The following is a 27,699-nucleotide window of genomic DNA, read 5'->3' on the forward strand; positions in this document are numbered from 1 at the left end:
TTGTTAAGACTGAAGTCATTGAATTAGATCGTTAGTATTCACTACATAATATACAAGTGATGTGACTAACACGCTATTCAGAGCGTGTTTCCGCGCTTAGGATTTGTAAAGACCAGCGTCTCTACATAGTGTCGTCACCCTCCGTTTTTGTATGTCTGTGTGCCTTTTTAAGTCTTAAGGTAGAGTAAGTATTTCTCAACGAAGGCATTTAAGTATAATAAGACATTTACCTGTTACAGATTTTAATGTTTTTATTTTGTTACATCTTAGCAGAACGATTGCTTGGTATCGCTTTAACAGCAAAGGCCATCTTTTCTATTGTACAATCTCATCTCATATAAAATTGGATGGTAAAAAAATGAATATAAAAATTATAGTCTACATAATTTCGAAATGTTGGTTACACTAGTCACGAAAAAAGTAACTACATATAAAGTTTTCATTATAATATAGATGAGCCATACGTGTAGAAGATAATGTTTTAGGCCTTGGGATTTAACTGAAATCGGTTACAAGGTCCGAGGATTGTGGTCGCTGACTGTTGCATCCATTGAGATAAATACATAGTTGCATCGAGCTTTATTATGGGTGTAGTCATTATTTCATAATATTTTTATTATGGTTTGCTATCGCGATTAAAATTGTTAATATCGCTTTATTATAAGAGACGTTAAAGAAAATTAATATTTTTTTACATAAAATGATAAAAAGATTAATCTTTATTAGAATTCGTCTCTGTTGAAATCGCGAAGAAGCATGGATAAAAAGAAGAGAAGAAAATAGAGAACGGAAACGAATTAGACGTCGGAGAACAAAATTAAAAAGTGCATAATATTGAGCCCAAAAACTTATTGTTTCACACTTTCTGGTGTATTTTTAAATTATTATTTATTTTATTTTGTAACTATTTAACTACACATCTCCATATCATCGATTCATTTAATAGTCCGACTTGAACTTGGCCGATTTCCGTTGGGTGTGACTCGAACGTTTTCTAGTAAGGGGGTTTTACCCCCCTTACTTATCTTCATCGTTTACATAATATTTTATTGACCATTTAGATTTTTTTGTGGTTAGTTACTTCTAGCCCTAGCCTAGCTTCTAGCACCTAAAAAGCAGATAGGTAGGTAATGTAAGTTCAATATTCGGTGAAAAAAACCTTCGATTTTTTTATTCATCCTGCTTGCCTTCGTCAATTTTTTTTTCTGTGTGTGACCTAATTTTCACTGTAAGTAAATTAGTTTACGTTCCCAATATGGGTATGAATAATGGCGACAAAGAAATGCATAAAAATAAATGATACTGATACATACTATAAAATAAGGACCTTTAAGTATCTAACTATGTATCTCTATTATTTCAGAAGTGTTACAATATATATATACAGCAATAGGCAATAGGTATCTAGAAAAAGAAAGCACTATACTTACATATTATACATTCTAATGTAGGTATAAATAGACGCACAATGAAATCCGAACTTTTACTTTAATGTTCCCTAAAGGCAATTTGTTCGCTCCTTGTTACCCGCTTGTAACATTGAAATTAGAAAACGAAATACCTTCCACAAGTTACCAGACTTAACGAACGTACAATCTTATTGAGGTCAAAGAAAGTTAGAAAAACGGACGCGGTGAGATGACCAATGAATGGGAACCGGTCGTACGTCATAATAGCGCGCCAGACTATTTTTCAAAATTAGAACACTTTTTTGTTTTAATTCAAATTGCTTACTTTTTTTTAATATTTTTTTTTTTAATTGTAGAAAGTGAGGCACGAGTCATGCAATAGGAGTCCGATCGCGGCGGCTTCGTTTCCATAGTGAATAGTCAGTGTTGATTCGACACTCGAAGCGGTGGCACCATCGCTTTGATTTTTTTTTAGTAACTCGTGTAAAGTTTTGTGCACCGCAAACTTTTGGAATTGTTGCCAAAGTGAGATCTTGGGATTCGCATCACACGCAAGAAGAAACATTTGGTAATTTTTTTCTCTATTTTAGTCTCTATAAATATTATTGGCTAGGTTTACCTAGGCTATTGATTATTTACTATTCAGTAAGTACCTGGGTATTAAAAAAATATTTTTAAAGTATCTATAATTTGTAATTTAATATTAAATATTCAATACAATTTTTGATTGAAATTAAAATCCGCGATCACGCGTTTTTCATAATAAAAAAAATATTTTAATATTGCTTCTTTGGAAAAATTAAAAACAATTACCTACCTACAAGTACTAAGATATTTAATATAAGTAATGTCTTTTTACTTTTAGTAATATACGTATCATATCGCTTATTAATAGATAAGTTCTCAGTTTTTAATTTAGGTGCTCAAAGTGTACGTACTACGGCAGGATAGGGGGAAGTACTCAATTCGTTGTCTTTTTCCTTTTTTTAGGAAGTAGGTGTCATATATAAAGCAGTTCTTCAGGATAGGTAATAATAAATTACATATATTTTATTTAAACAGGGTATTTTTATGCTTTTATCTGGAGACCGCGGCGTTCCCAAAAATGAAGAAAGTTTTGAATTTTGGCCGTTTTTATTTTATTTATTTTGATAGTCTCTATAACTCCGCGGGTTTTCAACCGATTAGCGTAATGATTTAATGTTTATTGCACGCCTCATAAGCGAAGCGTTGAGGTGGGTACTACTGTCACTTCGCGCAAAACATCTGATTTTTCAAACTTAAAATGTCTTTATGTATCATACATTGCACTTGTAAGATAATACATACACACACATATTAAGAAAAAACACTATTTTTAACGTTCATGATATTTTTGATGTCATTTTTGTTATTTAAACTAGTTAAAAAACAGTTTAAAAAAGTTCTGTCTTGGACGTCCGTGTGTCTGTATGTGCGGATCCTTTTTCTTGTTAACACGATAGCGACCGAAATACTTTACTAATCGAGTCTTTTTTTTTCTCTTACGCTTGAGTATGCTCAGGAATAGAACCCTTTCATTTTTCAGGGTCTGATCCGATGTGGTTTAATTGTTATTAAATAAACAAAAATAATAATTAATAAATATTTATTAAAAAAAAATTATGAGGCGTGCACTTTTGGATTTTCCAAATTATAGGAAATTGCTGTCATTTGGCCCCATTTTAGAATCTGGTTTAGTATTTATCACCAGGAACGACGGAACAATGTAAACGTTAAGTGAACACTGTCATATAAAATTTAGGAGTAAATTACCATAATCGAAATACCATTACAAAAAATCAATACTTACCTTGATATTTTTTTTATAAAAATTTAAGTAGGTACTTAACAATGCATCGTATACCTACATCGTACCTATAAACAATAAATTAGCATATTATGGGAACGTATAGTGTATACTCACTCAAGAATATCATTACCTTCTGTATACGGTCAACAAAAATTTATTAATGATTTTTAATTAACTAGTAAACAAGTACTAAGGAAGTGCAACATGCGATCATTATATTTGCAAACCTTTTTGTTAAACTTTTGTAAAAGTTGATAACCTTGTCCCTTAGTGACCATGGGGAATGTAAAAACGCAATATTTGAGATTTCTCTTTCATTTTGCCACTGCGTCGATTGGTTATGCAAATATAATTTTGTTTTGTTTACACAATACATGATTGGTATTTGATTGGTAGATAGAAAATAGGTACGCCCGAATTAGATTTCTATAGAGCCTTTTATCACATGTTACTAAACAGTTACTACGAAACTTTTATGTTTATTTTATAAGTCAATTTTTAATTTGAATTGGTGTTATTTATACCGTGTTATAACTCTTATGTCATTTAATTAAACGAGTGATGCCGCAGGATTAAGATATCAATTTAACAATAATTTGTAACAGAAATCTGTTGTTACTGTTTTGATGACTTTATCAAAATGAAGATAAAATTCACTACTATAAAATAATCTAGCTAGGTATACTACACATTACTACATTTATAATGTTAATTTTATTTATATTTCTCAATTTAATTGCGCTAAAATCATACGACGGAACTTGCGTAAAGAGAAACCTGCTATAGAAATAGGTCGGCAAGTTATCAAGACATATTCGTTTATAAAAGCTCTCAGGAAGTAGTTACCTAAGTAATTTTCCATATACAAATTACACAAACAATATTTATTTAAAAATAACCACGCTTCAAGAATAAATATTAATTTGTAGAGCTATCAGCTATTTGTCTATGGTTATTTGTCTATTGTTTTAGCGCTGTGGTCATTGCCAATGTGTTTGCAAATTTTTTTTAGCCTTAAATTAGAATAAAATCCAAGTTTATTGACCTGTTTTTTTTTTATAAAATGGATGGTTCTGTGTTCATAATGTGTAATGTAATTCTAAGATACTTAGGTATTATATTCTGGAAGTTAAATATTTTGCACATCTCGGAGTGCTCTATTGTCACCAAATCAAAAAATCACGATCTTTTAAAATAAACGTTTGAATATTCATTTGGATTATTATTTTAAAATTGGGAGGTATTCGCAAAAGTAATTCCGAAATTAAATTATTTTAGTATGTATATTTTTTATGGGATTTGTTAAAGTAGGTTACTATACTATACTATCTATTGCCTAATGTGGTGATTAAAGGTGATTTTTCTGATTCGCCAAGATTTTAGAAGCTTTTTTCTGGCACCTCGAAAGTCGCTGGCGATCAGTAGCTTTAGTGTTTTAAATAATTGTTCTTACTTTATGGAGAAGGTAGTTTTCACATGCGGTCAGAATCGGGGCCACGTTACAATTTTGTCGTCGAAAGTGAAATCTTAGTCATCCAAAATACGCTTTCGTTTTTATGGGCGATGCATAGGTAATCTAATACATGGTAATATTCTTTTAAGTATATGCAGCGGAGAGCTCCTTCTTTAACAATTCACGAAGATTTCGTATGAAAAATTTCGAAAGATAGTCTTTCGTAAATTAGCCTCTGAGAATTTTAGCAAATTCAATGATTGCAAAAAGAATTTGAATCTTAGTAAGTAGTAAGTACGAATTAGTTAACACCTACTTTTTTGAACATTAAAAAATAATACATATAGGTAGGTAACTGTAACGGTAGTTGGTACCATTGTTTTTGGATTTCGAAAATATTTTGGTAGTTACCACCTTTCAAAAATAAAAGATAGTTGAAGAAACAATAACCAGTAGTTTACCTATAGGTAAAAGTTCGGATTTTCATTACATATCTAGCTATTTCATAATTGACCCAAAACACCCACACCGCGCCGTTTAGATAACACCAATCATGATTTATGCGTCTGCGCATGTATAAATCAAATTGTGAATTGACTGTTTCATGTTTGCTAATTACGACATAGTACAAGCATTTATCGTCACTTACTGATGACTTAATAAGTTTATGCACATTATCACGTTTCAAGGTAACGTTATAAATCTATATAGGTACTGAAAAATGAATTATTGTACCTCTGTATTACTGATTTTTACAGTAAAGGATGTGTATTTTCTGCTACGTAGTACGTTGTTGCCTACAGCTACGTACCTTGAAACAAATTATGGATCATTTATGGGTCACATTCTGCTGCTAGCTTATTAGAAATTATAATTTTTATACTTAGGTAGTTAGGTAGTTGCTTTTATTATTAAAACAAGCACTGTTTTTGTTAAAAATAAAATAAAATCTAATGAAAGAACCTACAGGCTACAATAATCGCGACGTTAAACTCCATTAATCTATTGAACTAAACGAATAAGCTTTTAAACATGTTAAAACCAACATCTACTAAATAAATAGAACATTAAATAGGTATGTCTGATGTGCAAATATGGTGTTTATTTAATCGTACATAATATGAGGAATTTGTATGTTTGCTTTTCTCTTGAAGTTCAAAGTAAAGATCACGTAACACAACCTGTTCGCAATAATGAAAAATTATTATGTGTATATGATATATTTTTTAGTTACACAAAATAAATAAAAGACCTTACATAATCATGCTAATATACAGGGTTATTTGTAAAACACCAGCAACCTCGCAGGACAAGATAGCTAACATCATAAGAAACAACATTTGTTCTACGACTTTTGATATTTTGTTAGATTTTATTTTCATACAAAAATAAATATTCATTTAATTTTCCGTTTGAATATTATAAACTCTACGCGCATCCCAAACATTAACGTTAACAAGAAGCGAACGAGAGGGGGAAGGGGGCGTCGCGTCGTCCTTTCGATAATGAATAGAACATAGACTTACAAATGTTAGAAGTTATACAATAAAAGCTTAAAAAATCATTTAAAAATAATTTATTGCGTTATGCCAAAAGTCGTAGAACAAATGTTGTTACTTATGATGTTAGCTATCTTGTCCTGCGAGGTTGCCGGTGTTTTACAAATAACCCTGTATATTTTGTAGATTATGCTAAGGCGGTTATGAGCGTTTCAGAGGACTTTAATTACCTAACTGAAAATTTATCAGAGTCCAAAATTAAATAATAAAGCTTTGAGATATATCCAATAATTAATATCATAGGTAATTTCCCTTATTTCCCGTACCTACACTAAAAAGTAATAAATTAATCTCAACACAAAATATCTAAAAGGTTATGTTCTAAACTTTCTGCTGGTAAAAGAAATTTTGATATCGTGAATTACTTTTTATGTGTTACCATTAAAAACATATATGTAGTTATAATATATTTATACAAAAACGCAAATGTTAACTCTTTATAAAATAAGTTAAAACATATGTGCTAATTGAATTAACCTACATAGAACTATCGATAAAACACTAAGAAACAATACTTAGAAATTTACCCATCACATGGAGTTGCCAATAACAGGTCTCCCTGTGGGTATATGTTGCAATGTACAAGCTATGTGACACAGATTCTGCAGAGAAACATGATCTTTATTTTCTTATTTATTGATTTAACTTAATAGATACCTACTAGGCGGATAATTTTCGTATTTATCTGTGTATTTTAGATACTGATTTGATTGTTTTAGTATAAGTTGTATACGTAGTATATTATTATTAGTCTTATAAGATAGTACCTATATTAGCAATAGTCGCGAAATAGTGATAGCAGGTACTCACTTATATTAATTTGTACCTAAATATTGCAGATAATGAAGTAGGAAATAATTAAAAAATACATAGTTAGGTACCTCGTTAGGAGTTTCAATTTTTATTATCCGCAGAATAACCTACATAAACGCTTGCTTTGTTAATTTTATTGTACTAATCTATATATATAAAACTCAAAGGTGACTGATATAGTGATCTATCAACGCACAGCCCAAACCACTGGACATATCGGGCTGAAATTTGGCATGCAAGTAGATGTTAGGACGTAGGCATCCGCTAAGAAAGGATTTCCCGAAATTCATGCGGGAACGGGGAAAACCGGGGATGCACGTACAAAGTCGTGGGCGGAAGCTAGTTAAACATAAAACACATCGACCATCGTATGGGGAAATGCCTATAAACACGCAAAGAACTCACAAGGAAATTTATAACAAACGCAAAAGATAAGATATTGTGATTTTGATATAAATATAAAAAGAATCAAAGATTTACTTGTTTATAAACAGTCTCTAGTGACTAGTCTCTACTCATATAAAACCAAAGACAAATATTTAAACCTCAGTTTAAATCTGTAAAAAAGTATCTGTATAAAACGTGATGGACATTGGTTCAACCAGGTTCAACTAACTTTTATACTACACTAGCGGTCCGCCCCGGCTTCGCCCGTGGTACATAATATTTACGTTTTCTCTACATAAGAACCATCCTCGTACTTCAAGGAATATAATAAAAAAAGAATTATCGAAATCGGTTCAGCCGTTCTCGAGTTATGCGCTTACCAACACATTTTGCGATTCATTTTTATATATAAGATTACTTTATTTATTCTACATCTCTCTGTTTATAGAAAGGACTTTGAGAAATTTATTTTCAATAGATATAGGTATTTACAGCAATTTTACTAAAACTATTTTCTTCCATTTGGACGCATCTAATCAAAAGAAGTAAAAGTGACTGCATTATAAAATGAATGATGCAAATGAATATCTTGTAGATATCTATAACAATATCGAGATCACAATTCGCGAAGAAATGCACCAGCATGATTCACTTGCTCTCATTCCGCTCTGTTGGCTATGGTTAGTACTTTCTCTGCACTTATCTTAAGATTTATCTCAGAACAAAAGTCACTTGTATTTTAATGTCATGGCTTGGTTGCGGAAATGTTGGTCTTCTGTTTTATGTTTAAGATAAATAAAGGATAAATATCATGGTAGGTAAAAGGTGAAGTAAAGTACCTATTAAGTACTTAGGTATATTATATATTTAAACATCAATAATTTTCTACTACTACAATTAAATTATTATTAACATATTAAAATTAAAATGATAATAATTTATACACGCACCTTTTGTGACTTATTAGGTACAGTTTCTTGTTAAAAGTCATCATTATTTTACGTGTAAAGGAATTCTTATAAAGGTAAACCATTCAAAAGATTAATAGAAACAGCAAACTGGAAACCTAGATCTTACCGAGACCATAAACAACATCAATAGAGTTAACTGTTCAAACGCCAGCAAGATACAATAAAGTACGGACTTACATGACAAATAAATCTTCTAGCACCTATAGTTTCCTGGTACCTCTAAGTGCACATTGTATTTATTATAATTGATCCTGTATACGGACGTAATGGATAACCGGACAAAAGGACAGCTTTAATAGTTATAAATCGATTTAAATGCTAATTGAATTTGCGTTATGTTTTTTGCGATGTCAAAATTTTCCTCTTTCGTTTTATTTGGAAATCTCATCCAAGGTAATGAGATTGTTAATTAATAAATAATAATACTCCATTGAAATGTTACATTTTCTAGGCCTAACCTTGCATTTTTTAGAGGACGCAATTTTATGTTTTTGATGTGTAGGGGGGTCAGTGAGTAGCTAAAACCAAGTTTGTGGGGTTGCCACCCTTGTCCCACGGCCGCCATCTTGAAAATAGCGGTTGAAATGGTTTTTACGATATATCTCTTAAACTATTTATCTGATAAAAAAAATTGTTAGCATTATTTGTTGCAAATTAAATTTTCTACAACTTTTGTCCAGTAATTTTTTGTCGTAGAACTATAAATAAAAAAGTTATAAGCGAAAACGTTCAGAAATTAGAGCTTTTTATATTTTTCAATAAAACTTTTTTTATCATTTTACGAAGAAATGATATCAGACCATTTTTGTAGATTGTTTTTCGAGGAACAACTTTTATGTACAACATTTTTTCATTACGTCAATAGCTAAGGTTTTACAGCGCTCTGAAGTGAGTAGGTACTATTTTTCAGTACTCCTAACTATACATATTATAATGGCTATTGGCTCTTTTCCCAGACTCCAGAACAATGGAAGCACACTGCAGAACATTTCAGCCCGGCTTTTCGACGTAAAAAAAACGCGCTTCCAGACTTCAAGTCAGTTCAGTCAATAATTAATTATTAATAATATTGCAAAATTAATTGTTAATTATTAAAAATATTAAAAACAATTACTGATGACAAATTATTATTAGTACACACATAATATATGTATACTGTATAGTTAAGAGTACTGAAAAATAGTACTCACTTCGGAGCGCTGTAAAATCTTAGCTATTTACTTAATGAAAAAATGTTGTACCTATATAAAAGTTGTTCCTCAAAAAACAATCTACAATAATGGTCTGATATCATTTCTTCGTAAAATGATAAAAAAAAGTTTTATTGAAAAATATAAATATCTCTAATTTCTGAACATTTTCGCTTATAACTTTTTTATTTATAGTTCTACGACAAAAAGTTACCGGACCAAAGTTGTAGAGAATTTAATTTGCAACAAACAATGTTAACAATTTTTTTTATCAAATAAATAGTTATAGAGATATATCGTAAAAACCATATCAACCGCAATTTTCAAGATGGCGGCCGTGGGACAAGGGTGGCGACCCCACAAACTTGGTGATAGCTTCACACTGAACCCCCCTACACATAAAAAAAATAAAATTGCGTCCTCTAAAAAATGCAACCCCAAATGTAACTTTTCAATGGAATATAAACATTTAATTGATTTGGATTAATTGATAGACAGATCTGTCAAAATAATAATACTTAAGTGCAATACTTTTTATAGTCCTTTCCACCTAAGATGATTTCTGTGACACATCGATTTTTGACACGTGTAGAGATGTCGGTTACTGAAATCGTATCAATTGTTTCCGATAATCGATAATATTTTATATGGAAATGAAATCGATTTGAATAAAGTACCAAAATTAGTTTTTTCGGCATTTCGCCAACAATTAACTAAGGAAACTTAGCAAACAACAGCAACAAAAAGTCAACAATAACAATTAGTAACAATAACAGAATACCACGTAAAGTATCAATATAAAAATGCAACTTGTATACAAGGCTGACGCACTCGTACAGACGATTGACGCGATTGACAAACGATCACAAGATGGGCGCCGATTATATTAGACCGGGAGATACTGACACAAAATTTCGAGTCATTTGTAACAGGATGGCGGTTCTACAGGGTTCTATATACGCAATGACAAAAAGAAAAACCATGGTGTGAACGCTGGTACCGGCGGCTTAGTCGCGTGGGCGTTAGTCGAACTCGTCGGAAAAATAGCGAAAGTCAAACGATTTGTAACACAAAAATTTTAGAATTTACCGATAGCCCATAAAAAAGAAGTAGGCGGTAGTGTCATGCCATACTTTTCCGGTGTGACTTACAGCCCGCCATACCGACGCGAATGTGTTGATTTAAATAAAACAATTATTCAACCATTTGTATCAGGCTAACTTTTGCACAGGTAACCATCGTCGTGCAGCCATTTACGAAAATCGCTATGCCATACTTTTCGGACGATTCCAAATGGTCGCCATACCGCCGAAAATCTGCAAACAATTTTTATTTCGCCAAACTTTTTGTACCAGTATTGCATTTAGATTTTTGGAGAGTATTTGATAAAAAGTGACCATTATTATATTTGCCATACTTCTAGTAGGGGGAAAAAGTGCTGTCATACTTGAAAAATTAATTTAGTATTAATTTATATAAGTGAAGATTTCCAACACCTAGATCTTTGAAATTTTGTATTTATATTCGTTGATCCTCAAACTTACAGGAAAAATAACTGCCATACTGTTACAAATCGTTTGACTTTCGCTATTTTCCGACGAGTTCGACTAACGCCCACGCGACTAAGCCGCCGGTACCAGCGTTCACACTATGGTTTTTCTTTTTGTCATTGCGTATTTAGAACCCTGTAGAACCGCCATCCTGTTACAAATGACTCGAAATTTTGTGTCAGTATCTCCCGGTCTATATGATTTTCCAACACTATGATTTTTCAACGATCCATTTCATGTACACGAATTGCGTAGGTATTATATTTTTGTGTTGTTTTATTTTATTTTTCATTATATTAAACTAAACAATACTGTTTTTGATTTATAAGCTTAAGATGTTTCATTTTTATATTTTTGGTAATAATGCCGCCATAAAATAAAAATATTATGCACTAAAATTATTTTGGCTTTTTAAACATAAAATACGTAATTCGGAACACAATGAAGTGTCACAGGAATCATCATAGGTGAAAAGGACTATAATATATGTATATATAATAATACTTTTTAATATAAATAGTCATTATAAATTATTCCTTGTATATAGCTAGTAGAATACATCCATATGGTATAAAAACAGGTACCTATCCTATAACATAATTTTAAATTCTTACTTACTTACTTACCTACTGGAGTGGCGCAGGGACCCAAAGTGAGTCTTGGCCTCCGACAATAAGAGCCTCCATTTTACTCTATCCTGCGCCATCTCTTGCCAGTTCTCGATTTGGAGGGTGCGCAGGTCTTTGGCGATTTCGTCTTTCCAGCGGTACCTAGGACGGCCAATCGGACGGCGTCCAGATGGCCGTCCCAGGTACGCTCGTTTCGCTGCTCGATCTTCCCCCATTCTTTCTACATGGCCGAGCCATCGGAGTCTTTGCGATTTAATCTCACCGATTATATTTGGCTCAGCCATTAGGTCTTCAAGTTCCAGGTTTTTCCTCCTCCTCCACTTTTAAATTCACACACAATTTTAAATTCACAGATTAATAATTATTATACTTACCCATGCAATAAGAAGCTATCAAGATGAATAAATAAATAAATCCCTTTATTTATTACAAAGTTAAATACCTATGTATTTAACAAGCCCGTATGATATTTTAAGATTTCATATGAAATCCTCGATCGTGAGTGTGACTTGCAATTTCCTTGCAATTTTCAGATTTCCTATGTTTGTTTTGTTGTTTGCTGCAAAAATTGTACCACCTTTGTTCAGATTTTATAAATAGTATCTCTACGGGAGCTACTATAGTTATTATTCTGTGCTACGGGCTTAATTATTTTCGACAGGTTATTATCAATAAATTCTTTTTGTCTTTCGATAACATTTATAAGCATAAAACCAATTAATTTATACATCGCCATATAAGTATAATTTTTAATTGTTTATGGTCAATGTATCTCATATTAGAAACTGCATTGTTTTATTTAAATTCAACCGCAAAACAGTACGTAAATACTTATTAGTTATTGTTCTAGTCTCTTGTGAATAGAATTTCATTAGGTATGTTTGACCTGATATTGAAGTTCTTATTGATTCAATTACAAATATGTAAACTTACTGTTGCTGAATATTTATTTCTTATTAATGGTGTGTTACGTAGTTTTTTATACACAACAGTTTGGGCGTAAGCTCTTTGCGTCATTAGGTACACTTACAAAATTAAGTCAAGTAAGTAGGTAGGTATTCAAATAGGTAAACCAAGAGGTAAACACAAAATAAACCTTCCTCTATCATCTATGAAGTGTCAAAATGTAAAATCGAATAAGAATTTGAAGATTCTGTCTTTGTGATTGGTTCTTTGTTAATATTGAAGGGATTGTGGGCTCCCATCCCCAGGCCAGCTTCGCATAAAAAGAACCAAGATGTTCATGTTTTCCTAGTCCTTGTACGGAATATAAGATTTCCTCTAGTAATTACTCATCTCTATTTATTTCATACTAGAGGTCCGCCCCGGCTTCGCCCGTGGTACATATTTCGTAATAAAAGGTAGCCTATGTCCTTTCTCGGGTATCAAAATATCTTCATACCAAATTTCATGCAAATTGGTTCAGTAGTTTAGGCGTGATTGAGTAACAGACAGACAGACTTTCGCATTTATAATATTAGTATGGATTTGTCCACTAGCTGCGCCTCGCGGTTTTACCCGCGTGTCTCCGCTCCTATTGGTCTTAGCGTGATGATATTATATAGCCTATAACATTCCTCGATAAATGGGCTATCTAACACCGAAAGCATTTTTCAAATCGGATCAGTTCTTGAGATTATAAGCGTGTTCAAGCAAACAAACAAACAAACTCTCCGTATTATTATAGTTCTCTTTGCAAACTCTTCAGCTTTATAATATTAAGTATGGATTTGTTGTAATAAGCCTTATTCCAAAAAAATGCATCCAAGTACCCAGTACTGGGAGCATGTCGCAATATTTCGGGAGCTAACGGTGAAAATGGGTGCATCGACCGCCAGTCCGGCTTAACCATCGTTTATAGTGTGACGTATTCTCGAATCCCGAAAATTCGAAATTCAAAATGTGATCCCGTAAGTTGTTTGTTATCTATGGATGTTCATTTGTGATTGTTTTTTTTTTAATACTGGTAATGCCATTTTTTTATAAGTACCTACCTACGTAAAAAAATAGATGTTTCAAGACAACGCAGTCTTAAAAATAAAAAAATATGTTATACCACTGATATTACTAAAGGATAGGTCATACTTTAAAATAAAAATATTGAAAATGGAATCTTACCTTACCAATTTGATTTATCTGGTCCAGCTTCTCACCTGTTGTGTCCAGTGTCCACCAAGTCCAAGGGCCAAGTTTTCACAGCCGATATTCCAGAAAAGATTTTGCTTTAATAAATAATGCTCGTATAGATTTAATTAATCAAGTAGGCATGTAATAAATTTCCAATTATAACGTTATTCATATTACAATGGATAATTTATTTGTAAAACAACTTTGCTATCTACTAGACGGAAATTGACAGGTAATCTATTTATTGTACAAGTATAATGTTTTATTATGATTTATGCGGGTATTTATAAAACTAGAGGCGCTCTTAATTTAAATAATGGTTTTTACAAATATTTAACATGAACCATTGAAATAAGTAAATTAAATGTGTTTGTTTCTATTTTAATCTCTATCATAGTGTAGGAGAGTTGAAATTTCCAGTTTTATTGAACAATGAAGATAAAACACGTAAGCGATACGTTTGTGGACTTTCAATGGATTTATTGGTGTTGATATAGTTCTTTGGAATATCAAATAGCGAGGTAAACTCGAATAGATTGGATGATTGTAAAATTGTAATGTTCTTTATACAAGAATGATTTGTGTATACTGTACATTGTACATGTAAGATATTTTAAAGCACGGTGCGACTTTTTTATCTACTTGGCATGCATTTTCAATGTGCCAAGCTTCCATGATAATAATAATAATTTTCCCTCTTTTTTCATATTATATTCATCAATTTTTAATAAACTAACTAAATATAGTGGATGGATATGTTACTGGGGGATTTCAAAATAATTCTCAAATATTTATTTTACGTTGAGATATTAGATAATCCAGTATCTGTTTCGATACCTAGAGCAATAATACCTTCTATTGTGCATTCGCGATTTTCGTTCGGGCTCTCTTTTTAAATGGTTTCGTGTCACATACAAATATATTTTAAAGACGTTATAAGCGGAAAGCATAAAAATGTCGTTACATTCAAGATTTTAAACCGCGTAATGTCTGTCACATTAAAAATTATCATGTATTTTGATAAAGGAAATCGTTTATGTTATTTATGACCTTCACCGTATCGCGCGTGCACTTTCACTGGCCTGAACTTTCACATCACACGGTAAAAGTTATAAATTCATACATTGTTGATTCACCTGATTTTCGCCTATACGATACACGGTCCATGAGCCGTTTTATGTTGCAATATTGAATATCCATTTCGAAATCGGAAAGGGCATAGTGCAAATCGACTTGATGCTTTAAATATGAATGTCTATGGAGGAGCGTTTTTGAAATATGCATGTAAAATTGGCGCGAAACAATTTAAAAAGCGAATGTGTTTTTTTTGCTAGTTTTATGAACTATTTTTCGGAACGGCCATGCACTTTTCTTGATTATAATTATTTTTAACGCCTAACTATACATTTTTTTTTGACAAATTGTGTTGAATATGTACTTATTGAAGTGTGTTAATGGATGATTAGTTTAAGGATATGGGATGTAAATTTACCTAAAAATATGTTAATCATGGCTAAATTAACTAATAATACCATTTTATATGTTGCAACTAACATAGTGACATAATAGAAACTAAAGCAATCTGTTATATAAGACACGAGAGGCGGTCAGTAGATTATGGGGGCTTGTAAGTGGGGTAATGGTGAAATATATTATAGTTAATACGGATGCGTAATGTAAATGTATTTCCAATACAAATTATATGAATTTTTTTTGCTGAGAATTTACCGTTTGCATAAATATGTGGGTTGACTTGAAGACTAGGAACTTATAACTTATAGGGGATTGAATTGATTTAAGATTTATTTATTACGATAAGTATAATATTATGTATTAAAATACAGCGTTTTTTTAAAGAGCGAATTCAAATAAGTACCTCTAGAGTCATATTCTATAGTCTCTAGAATCTGACATGGAAGTTGAATTTTTGAGTTAAATATATTCATACAATATGTTTATGTTTGATACCGTCTTATTTAAATATTTGTCTATTTCTTCGAATATTGCATAATTACTCATAGATTATTTGTGAAAGTGTAGAAAGTTATAGTACTCACGTACTTACTTAAGTTTTTTTTTCTTTTTCTCAGTTGCGGATACTTACCTAAGCGTAAACATACATAATATCATAATTCATACGAATATTTAAATGCAGTAATTTGTCATCCTTTAAAAAAAACTATACATGTCGATAATTTATTTTATATTCTACGATTGTTTAAAATGAATAAGCTAATAATCCTTAATAAATCGGTTTCCAATCGTTTCATTATAATACAATTGAAAGTACATAATTACCTACATATAAATACCATTCCATTAAACACACTCAATATTTATTCAATTCAATTTTATGTCTTTCTTTATACGTGTTTTTTTCTTTCGTCCGTGATTCGTAAATAGCTTTGCATTTCCCGCTGAAATTCGACAGACAAATTAAAAAATGGAGAAAATTGTCTATGATATTTTTCGTTACAGATAAACAATGGCCACATCAGTGCTTCAACCGGCGGAATGCAGACGCGACCCAAAGCTTGATATTGCCGATTCGCCGCGACTTACTGAAGATGAACGTCTTGCCATTTTGGAAGCTAAAGAGAGGGAGACGGGAGAGTTGCCTCCAGAACTCAGGGAGAGAGCTAGGCTAGAAATACGGGAAGAGCCTAGTTTGCGGGAGGAAGCCCTTGCTCAGATGAGGCATTTTATTGAAAAGCATCCTGCTATTAGGAAGTGTAGGACCGGTAAGATATCTTTTGTTGTTGGGTATGATTTATTAAGGAGAAATTATTATCTACTTATATAATATTAGTTGCAATAATGATATATTCACCAATTATCTAGATGAATTATTCCTATAGGCATTGTAAATGCGTAAAAGTAACTCTATCATGTACTGTAACACTGTTAGATGTTGAATCGCTTAATAAGAATAAGCGCTAAAATACATAAGAACTTGATCCTTCCATGTTGAAAAAATTGGATTCAAGGAACATTCCTTGACCCATGAAAAATATGTATGTCTTTATACCTAAAGACAATATTTCAAATTTAATAAAACTATATTTACTTTTTTTATTTTAGATGCGCCATTCCTTCTCCGTTTTCTGCGTACCAAGAAGTATTCAATCCCACAGGCATGTGCGATGCTTGAACGTTACTTGACGATTCGCCAAATGTATCCGCAATGGTTCCAAAAGCTGGACCCGTTGGACCCTAAAATAGCAGCTATTGTTGACGCGGGATACTTGGTGCCATTGCCTAAAAGAGATTCTGAGGGTAGAAGAGTCGTTCTGTCTTGTATGGGTAAGTTTATCTAATTAATGAAAAATTGAGGAGCCGTATCCGATCGTCAGCTTTTGATGCGTTGTTTCTATGCTATTATTTGTAGCAATATCAATGAATCATTAAAAATTATCAGACGATTTTTACGCAACATTAATAATTCATGTTAATTGTGGTGTTTTATTTTCAGTCTTTCGTTCCATTAATGGTTTAAGTAGTTTAGTGCATCACGTTTTGTTTGTTTGTTTTTTTTGTCTTTAGACTCGGACAATCAAGCGTCTGGCTCTATAAGCATCTACAGACCTCGTTCCTCTGTAAAAATCTCACCAAAAGTTCGCATTTTCCCCTACAGGCCGCTTCGACCCCCACGCCTACGACAGCACAGTAATGGCCCGGGTTCACTCCATGATGGTCGAACTTCTATTGGACGAGCCTCGATCTCAGCTGCTTGGCTATATGCACGTGAACGATGAGGCTGGTATGCAGATGCCTCACGTCTCTTTGTGGTCTTTAAGCGACGTGAAGATCATGTTGAATTGTATACAGGTATTAACGAACTATATGCTGGTAATATTGGTAATTTGAAGCATACAGTGGAAGTAGCTTATTCAATAGGCGCATGACTTCGCACGAAGTGCAACCGATGTCGAGGTTGAAATATACCAAAAACGATTCAATTGTTTGAATTAAACGTACATACCTATTACCTACAGACTACAGCTTTAAGATAAGCCTGGCCCCTGGGTGCATATATTATATGTAAAATTCATGCAATTATGATAATAAGTTATGTTAAGAATGAATAATTAAATAATTAATCTACATTAAAATCAAAAGAAGCTTGACATAGCTTGACCTCGCTTCGTTAACAATGTCGTCAAAATTAAATTTGATATTAGAAATAACATATTCATAAATTATTTTACAGTTTCAAGAGTTAAAGGAAATATCTTACTTAACTGAATAAATAATAATTTTGTTTTCAGAATTCCACACCAATGCGTCACAAGCGCACACACTTTGTCAACATACCGCATTATGGGGTTAAATTCTTCGAGTTTGCCGTTTCCCTATTAAGCGACAAGTTAAAGGACCGTGTTATGGTAATTAATGCAATTATATTGCTTAAATACACAGAAATTATGATTATCGTTATAATTTACGCACAGTTAGCAAATCATGTCGAAGTTATGCTTAAAGCTTTGTTCAAAATTCAAATTTCGCGCGTTTTTTTACTAACGCTAGTGCCCATAGACAAAATAGTTTTATAGATTAGGCTAATAAAATGGAAATTATATTTTCTTTTTATTAATTCCACGTAGATTTCACGCATGTATACGTGTATGTATTCAAAATATTTTTTATTTTCAAGCGAATGGTCCATTAAATGTATGAAAATGATGAAATGCAATTCATATCAATAGGGTTGGCAACAAAATATTTGGAAACAGATACGATTTGTTTTATTTCAGTTCCATAGAACAGCAGAAGACCTTACCAAACACGTTGACGCATCAATACTGCCAAAAGAATACGGTGGAACTGTCCCATTAAAAGAAATGATTGAAGAAATAAAGCGAAAACTTCTTAAACACAGGGAGGACTTACTCGCATTGGACGATATGTATATAGATCTGCAAGCCTTGGGCAAAAATGACTTGACTCAAAATATTCATTCAACCGCCGGTTCATTCAGAAAACTCGAGTTAGATTAAGATTAGGTTATATTATAGCATACCGGATATGTGATCTGAGAAGATTTTAGTTTAAAAAGTAGCTTTACGAGAAAATTGATAAGATGCATAAACAACAACTGTGAATTCTTTGTTATTTATAACGTCCAAGAAATAATAAATAATGCGGTACTAATATAAACTTGAAATTATTTGAATTGAATCATTGAAGCTTTATAAATAATTAGACCATAGTCTAATTTATAAAGCTGATTGAAAAAACCTAAGGAAAAAACATTATGTACACTTGCCAAATTAGATAGAATTTGAAGTGATAAAAACTTATATCCACTGTATCTTATAATATTTAAGTTATAAATACCTAGTACTTTTGAATTCATGAGCAGCATGAGCTCTTTTTAGTTGTTCTTCAATTTTCCCCAAACAGATCTCATGATCTCATCGTGTTCAGGTAATGTTAGAAATGCATAATTTCAGAAAGAAAGTTATATACGTCATTCCAATAGCTATATTTAGCCCTATTATTCCCATAAGAAACTCATAGCCTCTATCATTATAAGAACATAATAATAATGTAGATTATGATTTGATTATTTTAGTAACTAATGGGGGTAGTGGCAGCCGTCGGTGGAGTCACGTTACCGTTAACTGGTTACGGAAAGTATCTAGATGGAACAACATCTCAGCATGTTTATCATTTGAGCGCTCTTTCTGCTTATTGTTTTATGAATTTAACAGTGTTGTGTGATAGCTTTGTAATTATAGATATAGGTTTGGCTTAACATAAAATAAATTTTCTATAGAATTGAGTTTTTATTACCTATTTCCTTTTATTAAGATGATTATGAACATATAGTAGACGTCGCAAGAAGTTATGAATTTTTATGCATTAAACATCTCCACCTGCTGTAATTTGTGAATCTTTTATATTATTTTGAGGGATAAACACAGTAAAATAAAAAACTCATTAATCAATTTATAAATTATTTCGTTTTCGTAGTTAAATACTGTACTTATCATTCTTATGAGATCTAAATTAAAATTATATTCACATTAATTACTGCAATATGATTATACTGCTCTGGCGCCGAAGCTTTTTTGAATTTACTTCTATACATCATCTTATATATAAAATTCTCGTGTCACAATGTTAGTCTGCATACTCCTCCGAAACAGGTGGACCGATTCTCATGAAATTTTCTGTGCATATTGGGTAAGTCTGAGAATCGGCCAACATCTATTTTTCATATGTACCACGGGCGAAGCCGGGGCGGACCGCTAGTCTTAATATATATAAATCTCGTGTCACAATGTTTGTCCTCAATGGACTCCTAAACCACTTAACCGATTATAAAAGAATTCGCACACCATGTGCAGTTCGATCCCACTTGAGAGATAGGATAGGTTTTATCCCGAAAATCCCACGGGAAAGGGAACTATGCGGGGTTTTCTCTGAAAACGCGGGTGAAGCCGCGGGCGGAAAGCTAGAACTATTATAATCATTTCATGAAATTAAACAATTGCGAAAGATACAGATAGGAAAAGAGAAAAAAATATTTTTTTGTGGGTTTATGATATCTCTATGTAGATTTCTAATTAATTTATTATTTAATTATTCTGACTATACATGCGTGAAAGTGTAATAAGTATATTCACAAATGCTTTCCCTGTGAGTGTGATTATTAATTGTATATTACATTATTTATTATAATTTATTTTAAACAATTCTTGGTATTATATAATTTGGTGGTAACTGTGGTTGTGATAACCCTATGAAAAAATCTACCCTTCTTCACTAGATGATCATAGACAATTTTATACAAAAAAATTGCACAAAATATTATGTATTTCAATTTTCAACATATTCGTTCGTTTTCGTTCGTTGCTGCAATAATAAAGAATAATTATACGAAGTTTTCTTTGCAAGTTAATTTAAAGTCGAGTGTGGCTGAGGTTTAATGCTCTGAGAGTTCAGACAACATATAAATTCAGAGGTTTCAAACTTAAGGCATATGACCTATTTGATTTGATTTATTAATAAAGCAGAATAACAAAATACCGTATTGCCTTAAACTTTATTTTATGAACAAAAAAAATATTATACGAACCGGACATCATTTTATTTGTTTGTGCACAACTGACTTTAGATTTTTAAACGAAATCCATAGATAATACGACAGCTTTGATTTGCGACAGGAAATACAGCTAACTTCACAGTAGTTTTTCCCGCAGTTTAGCGTCCACCGATTCAGAAAAATTTTGATACGTTTTTTCTACACATTTAGATCAATTAAACAATATTCTGTTCATGTGATTACTTCTCAAGTGAATGTTTTATGAACTGATTATGTTATTTCGGTGATTGTTTGTTTATAGTTGACTATTGTAGTGATTTTTGTAAACATCGGGAACACAGGCCCCACGTCTATGACTTCTTGTACGTATTTGTGCCAATAACACTCGATTCTAGTAGAATTCATTTATTGTGTGTGAAAATTGAAAGCTTTTATAGTGATGTGTAATATTTTAATAGTGTTTACTTGAGTATGTTATGTTTGTTTAGATCTCGACGAGATGTCTTCGTTGTAACAAAATTTATGCTTTGCTATCGATGCACATAGCGGGGTGTGAAAGCACACCTTGAATATGTGTTTTGTTTGAATAGTTGATGGAAATATGGTTATTGCTGTGTATATTATTCTGTACTTGATTGCAGTATTTGAGAACATGGCATATTTTTATGACGTAGCGTTGTTTAACGTTCGCATGATGGTCGCAAAACATGCAGGGTGTTTCGAATGCTATACCGTAATCAACAAATTTTGACACTGCAAAAACATCAAAAATCCAAGAAAAAATATTTAGAAATATTGCAATATAAGCAAATCTATTGTTTCAATGATATTATTTTTTTATGTGGTTACTACTGTGCAATTTTCATGCGTATTTATTATGAATTAACCATTTTATCAGAGAGCATCTAAGATTTCAATTTGCTTGCATTATTTTACTTTTACAGTTAACATAGTGAACTTTCAGCATTTTGTTTAAATCATTTCTTGAAATAGGCCAATATTGAGAATTAGAGGCAGAAATCCTTTCCCGAAACAATAAATCAGTTTAAAATCTTATATCTAATCTTTTGCCTAACTAAAGTGATCAAAGAAATAACAACCAATTTCTAACTAACGCTGTTATGACAAAGCTTATAATATGTAAATTAAAATAGTCATGAAAATAATATTGAACACGTAAAAAGGGTATATCAAGTGCATACATAAGGTAAGAATTATTCATTTTCATACAATTAGGTTTTACGAGACAATGAATACAATAATAGTACTGTGTGGGTAGAAAATAACTCAACCCGTATATCCAAGGTTTTTTAATCTATAAACTCAATAAACAGCTGTGTGAGATTCTTCCCTGCTTCATGAAATAGGAAAGACATGGAAATGTAGGTCAAATAATCTTATGATGGGTTCAGACTCGTTCAAAGTAACATTCAACAAGCACAAGCATGGGCACAAGCATGTAGACATGTTGTTTGTGCACGCGCCCTTGTTTGTTTGTTTGTACCGTAAGCGCATGGACTGCTTTTCGGTGTACTTGCCAGGCTGCTTGCTAAGCATCTGACCGTACCATTTTAATATGTGCTTGTAGATCGATCTCATTAAAATTATTTTTATATTTCAGAAAAAGAGGCTTCCATGATGATAGTTTTGAGTATTTCATAGGTTTTAATATAACAATGTGGCTTATGTTTACTATTTAATATTTTTTACAATTTGTCTGATGAATTGCCCCTCATCAACAGAAATACAAATTTCCGTTTTCATGTTATAACAAAAAGAAAGTAGAAGTTCTATCATAGGAATACAAATGCAGGTCTGTAGGGCAGGGTTATAACAGAATGACAATACATATTTGCTTTTTTTTCTAAGCAATTATTTAAGATTTCCAACTCCCTAAGAAATTAAAAAAAGGTGTAAAAAAATTTATTATACTTCTTTTCTTCATTAAACTTGTATCCCATTTGAATAAATTAATAATTAAATACATAGCACATATTATTTATAACTTTATTTTGCCTAGTAATTATTCTAATTAATAACCTATAGACCGGGAGATACTGACACAAAATTTCGAGTCATTTGTAACAGGATGGCGGTTCTACAGGGGTCTTAGTACGCAATGACAAAAAGAAAAACGATGGTGTGAACACTGGTACCGGCGGCTTAGTCGCGTGGGCGTTAGTCGAACTCGTCGTAAAAATAGCGAAAGTCAAACGATTTGTAACACAAAAATTTTAGAATTTACCGATAGCCCATAAAAAAGATGTAGGCGGTAGTGTCATGCCATACTTTTCCGGTGTGACTTACAGCCCGCCATACCGACGCAAATGTGTTGATTTAAAAAAAAACAATTCAACCATTTGTACCAGGCTAACTTTTGCACAGGTAACCATCGTCGTGTAGCCATTTACGAAAATCACCATACCATACTTTTCGGACGATTCCAAATGGTCGCCATACCGCCGAAAATCTGCAAAATTTTTTTTTTTCGCCAAACTTTTTGTACCAGTATTGCATTTGGATTTTTGGAGAGTATTTGATAAAATGTGACCATTATTATATTTGCCATACTTCTAGTAGGGGGAAAAAGTGCTGCCATACTTCATAAATAAATTTATTATTAATTTATAGAAGTGAAGATTTCTACCATCTAGATCTTTGAAATTTTGTATTTATATTTGTTGAACCTCAAACTTATAGGAAAGATTAATGCCATACTGTTACAAATCGTTCAAAATACGAATAAAATCATACAATAAAAAAAAATCTTATACACATTCGCCACCTCCCACAGGTATGGCATTATCACACTTCTATTTATAATCATTCAGGAGTTGTTGAAAAAAAAATTTAGGGTGTTACAAATGGTTCGGCGAAAAAAAAATTTGCAGATTTTCGGCGGTATGGCGACCATTTGGAATCGTCCGAAAAGTATGGCATGGCGATTTTCGTAAATGGCTGCACGACGATGGTTACCTGTGCAAAAGTTAGCCTGGTACAAATGGTTGAATTGTTTTTTTTAAATCAACACATTCGCGTCGGTATGGCGGGCTGTAAGTCACACCGGAAAAGTATGGCATGACACTACCGCCTACTTCTTTTTTATGGGCTATCGGTAAATTCTAAAATTTTTGTGTTACAAATCGTTTGACTTCGCTATTTTTCCGACGAGTTCGACTAACGCCCACGCGACTAAGCCGCCGGTACCAGCGTTCACACCATCGTTTTTCTTTTTGTCATTGCGTCCTAAGACCCCTGTAGAACCGCCATCCTGTTACAAATGACTCGAAATTTTGTGTCAGTATCTCCCGGTCTACTAGTATTTATGTCTCATTCAAGGTCATATAGAAGGAATCTTCAATGTAGTAAATATGAAAGTTTGTCTAGAAATTTCCACTTAAACATTTATTTGTCCCTCACAACATTGTCCACACAACATTTTTGTTAGTCATTTATAGGAAGAAAGTTCCTATCATATCATAATACATATATTAAAATACCAGCTTTTCAAACAAAAGCTTTCTATTTAGTGATTCCTATAATAATTATACTAGGTACTTTGTCTTGGTCATCAAGCAGGTTTTATGTGAATGGTTCTCTATAACTCTTATATTGATAAGGGCTTATGATATGGTCTGTGAGATTCCCTTGATGAACTATAGTTTGAGAAATGCTATCAATTTATAAAGCTTTGATGAAAGTGTTACTTCTGCATTCAAAGAACAGAGTTTTTTACTAAAAATTTAACCAAAACTGCTATTCCCTTTAAAAACAATTTTTTTCATAAAGGTCTGATTGATAAGTTTGCTATTTATGTGAGAAATGTGTATAGCATAAGAATTAAATCCAACAAGCATGTTTGTTGTCTCATATCATATTCTGATATTAAGAACTTTTAGTTTGTGTGAAGAAAATAGATGTAAGCCTTTTAACCAAAAGTGGGTATCATTAAATAAAGGATAGCGCACATTATAAAACACTGATTGAACTAGTTAAATTCATACCAAATTTTAACAGACAGATTTAATTCAAACTTTTTGCATTTGGTGATTCCATATAATTCCACAGATTAAACAACATTCTCACACATTATTATCCTCTACAGATTGGCAGCATGGCGGAAATAGTGTACCCGCAAGGCTGCCGCCCAATTACCGATGACCTAGGTCCAGATGAGCTCGTCCGAAGACTAAAGGTATGCTCCTTACACCAAAATTGAAAATACAGATATAGACAATGGTCTGCCCCGGCTTCGCCTGTGGTACTTACATAGCTATAACACTCGGCGATCACATACATACTATCCAATGGTGAAAGAATTTTTTAAATCGGTCCAGCAGATCCTTATAAGATAAATATAAACAAACTGTTCAGCTTATACTATTAGTATGGATACTAAAATTTTTGATTAATAGGTACTCAAACTTGGCAACCCTGTTGAATATAAGTTTTAGTGATAGTTTATGTATACAATAGGAAGTTTGATAATATTGATTGGATAGTTTAGTGCTGAGATGGTAGATACATATGCTATATGATATATAAATATCTAATTCTCAATGTACGTGGTAATTCATTTACATTTATAGATGTGTAAATATTTCATTTTCTATAGAATGAGGTGATAAACTTTAAATATATCATGTTTGAGTATTGGAGATATACATTTGAAATTGTACTTAAATAAACTAGAATAATTATTTTTTTTTATGCAGAATATTGTTTAAACAAAATTATTGTACTATCGTAATATAAATTCTGGAATGTAATATTCTTCTGAATTGAAACTCCCGTCTTACTTCTTTACATGTTCTTGTTTTCTCGTATGAAGTTTTTCTACACTATTCGAAGATTTGGTGCATTTGCAAGAAATATCATTTAACAGAAATCGGTAACTTCGTAAAGAACTAGAAAGCAGAAGTTTCGAGTTCATAAGAGTATTTAAGAAGCCTTTAACAGGAAAGTTATACGAAGTATCTCTCGTTTATTTCAACCTGCCTATTGTAGTTTTAATTTTGTTTTTCCTCATTTAACTAAATGAGGTCGCGAGCATAATAATGAATATCAATTTATCAGAAAAAAAAAACTCAATATCAGTAGTATATTGGCTTATTCGAAATGAATGTAATATTATATTTTGCTAACTTCGCGCTTCGTTTTATATTTCATACGAATTGCATATTCGTTTAGTTTGAACATCTGTATGTTCCAGTGGTAACGTTATTTTTACATTCTGTAGTTTTTTTGTAACTCTCTTGTTTTATTTATTTATTTAGTGTTTATTGTACAAGATCTTATAAAATAAAAGTAAAACAAAACCATTAATAATGTACAAATGGCGGCCTTATGGCTCTAAGCCATCTCCGCCAGGCAAATTTCTTTTATATGGTTATTTTATTGATTTGGCTATATTGAGTTTTATCCGTATTTTTATGTTTAGATACTATGTTATCTTTACGTATAGGTTAATAATAATTATACCATACGGTAACCTTATTAGATAAATACAGGGATATCGTTCTAATTTCTACCTGGGTTGAGAAGAATTTTTTGTATTTTTTTAAATGTATTAGGTACGCGGCTATTAAGCATGACGCATGCTAGAAACCCCAAATATGGGTGTAAATAGAAAATCAATCATTATTAACGTAAGATTACATTCCATATAATATAATTGATGAATTAATATTTATTTATTATCTTATCTACGTTCGGCGTAATAAATTTAGAGTATACTTACTTATCGTTTATGAATTGCAACCTGAATACTTATGATTCCTTAGCGGCCAATAAAACTCGATAAAACCTTTTAGCATTGATTTTCAACACGAAGGCTGCTGGCTGTCTGGATGAAATCGTAATGTAGCAAGTTACGGTGTGGACACCTTGTAAATATTGTCTCGTCAATATAATTAATGGAACTTTCCAGATGTTTATTGTACATACATATAATGTATTTAATGTTGGGTTCTAGTTGCTGTTTCGTCTGTTTATATATTTATTCTACCTGTTTAACTGAAACTTAATTTATGATCTTGTTGAAATATGAGAGACACATAAAGAATTACCTATTAATTATTTTTATGCAGGGGACTTGAAGAATTTCATTTTCTAAAATGCTTGCTTGTTTTTGCTTGATGATTCTATTAGACTACAAGCCCGCATATGAAAAAAATATGGGTCAAATGAACCACCACGGGACATATCGCTGCCCTAGTTCAACAGTAAGATATTTTGAACAAAGTATGTTTTGAGTTATTCATACTTTTATGATTTTAGTGTCATTAATTCACTCGTTGTTAATTGAAATGTGGTTGATTTTTTAAAACTATAGTTTGGTTTAATGTGTTACGGAGTTATTTATATTTCAATATTAATAAAATAATTTGAATATTAGTTTTAAGGCTTTTAATAGTAAGATAACCTTATATTGAACTCAGACTAAATAAAACATGTTTTGTATTTTTAATGTTGTCTCTAAAATGGTTTATTAAAAATTAAGTTTATATTGTAACTCATAGAGTTATTGTTTTTTGTTTTGTTTAAGAAATACTTAAGATTTATCCAACCAAGCTTCCAAATTTATGGAAAATCCACTGAGATCGACACAATTTTAAGATATCTCAGTATTACAGTACATCGATATTTGAGAATGTAAGTTGTCCGACTAAATCCGCGGAAATGTTTGGTAACGGGATAGGAAAATTAATTAAAAACTGAGAAATAGTT

At 31.9% G+C, this 27,699-nt stretch overlaps 2 protein-coding genes across 4 annotated transcripts in view; both read left to right on the plus strand.

Annotated features, from left to right (window-relative positions):
* The first annotated feature begins 1,707 nt into the window (after positions 1-1,707).
* LOC149477284 (retinaldehyde-binding protein 1-like) overlaps positions 1,708-27,699 on the plus strand; it is a 171,195-nt gene continuing 145,203 nt past the window's right edge. The window contains exons 1-6 of one of the 3 annotated variants that reach the window (XR_016317644.1): positions 1,708-1,977; positions 16,398-16,660; positions 17,001-17,222; positions 17,554-17,747; positions 18,188-18,304; positions 18,674-19,259. Coding sequence is in view for 2 of the 3 variants with exons in the window: in XM_089710808.1 (XP_089566934.1) it covers positions 16,405-16,660; positions 17,001-17,222; positions 17,554-17,747; positions 18,188-18,304; positions 18,674-18,916 (1,032 nt within the window). In the remaining variant the exon portion in view is untranslated. Of the gene's footprint in view, positions 1,978-13,601; positions 13,703-16,397; positions 16,661-17,000; positions 17,223-17,553; positions 17,748-18,187; positions 18,305-18,673; positions 19,701-27,699 lie in introns of those variants that run through there. The other 2 variants (XM_089710808.1, XM_089710809.1) reach the window with 2 other exon arrangements.
* Positions 21,118-27,699, plus strand: part of pds5 (cohesin associated factor B pds5) — a 35,546-nt gene continuing 28,964 nt past the window's right edge. Inside the window, exons 1-2 of the mRNA XM_089710772.1 lie at positions 21,118-21,332; positions 25,076-25,165. Coding sequence (XP_089566898.1) covers positions 25,085-25,165 — 81 coding nt within the window. The 5' untranslated portion in view covers positions 21,118-21,332; positions 25,076-25,084. The remainder of the gene's footprint in view (positions 21,333-25,075; positions 25,166-27,699) is intronic.

Source organism: Colias philodice, chromosome 25, assembly GCF_061535455.1.
Source record: "Colias philodice isolate Cphi_HAF_F1 chromosome 25, ilColPhil1 Martin Lab GWU primary, whole genome shotgun sequence".
In the NCBI taxonomy this organism is placed as follows: Eukaryota; Metazoa; Arthropoda; class Insecta; order Lepidoptera; family Pieridae; genus Colias; species Colias philodice.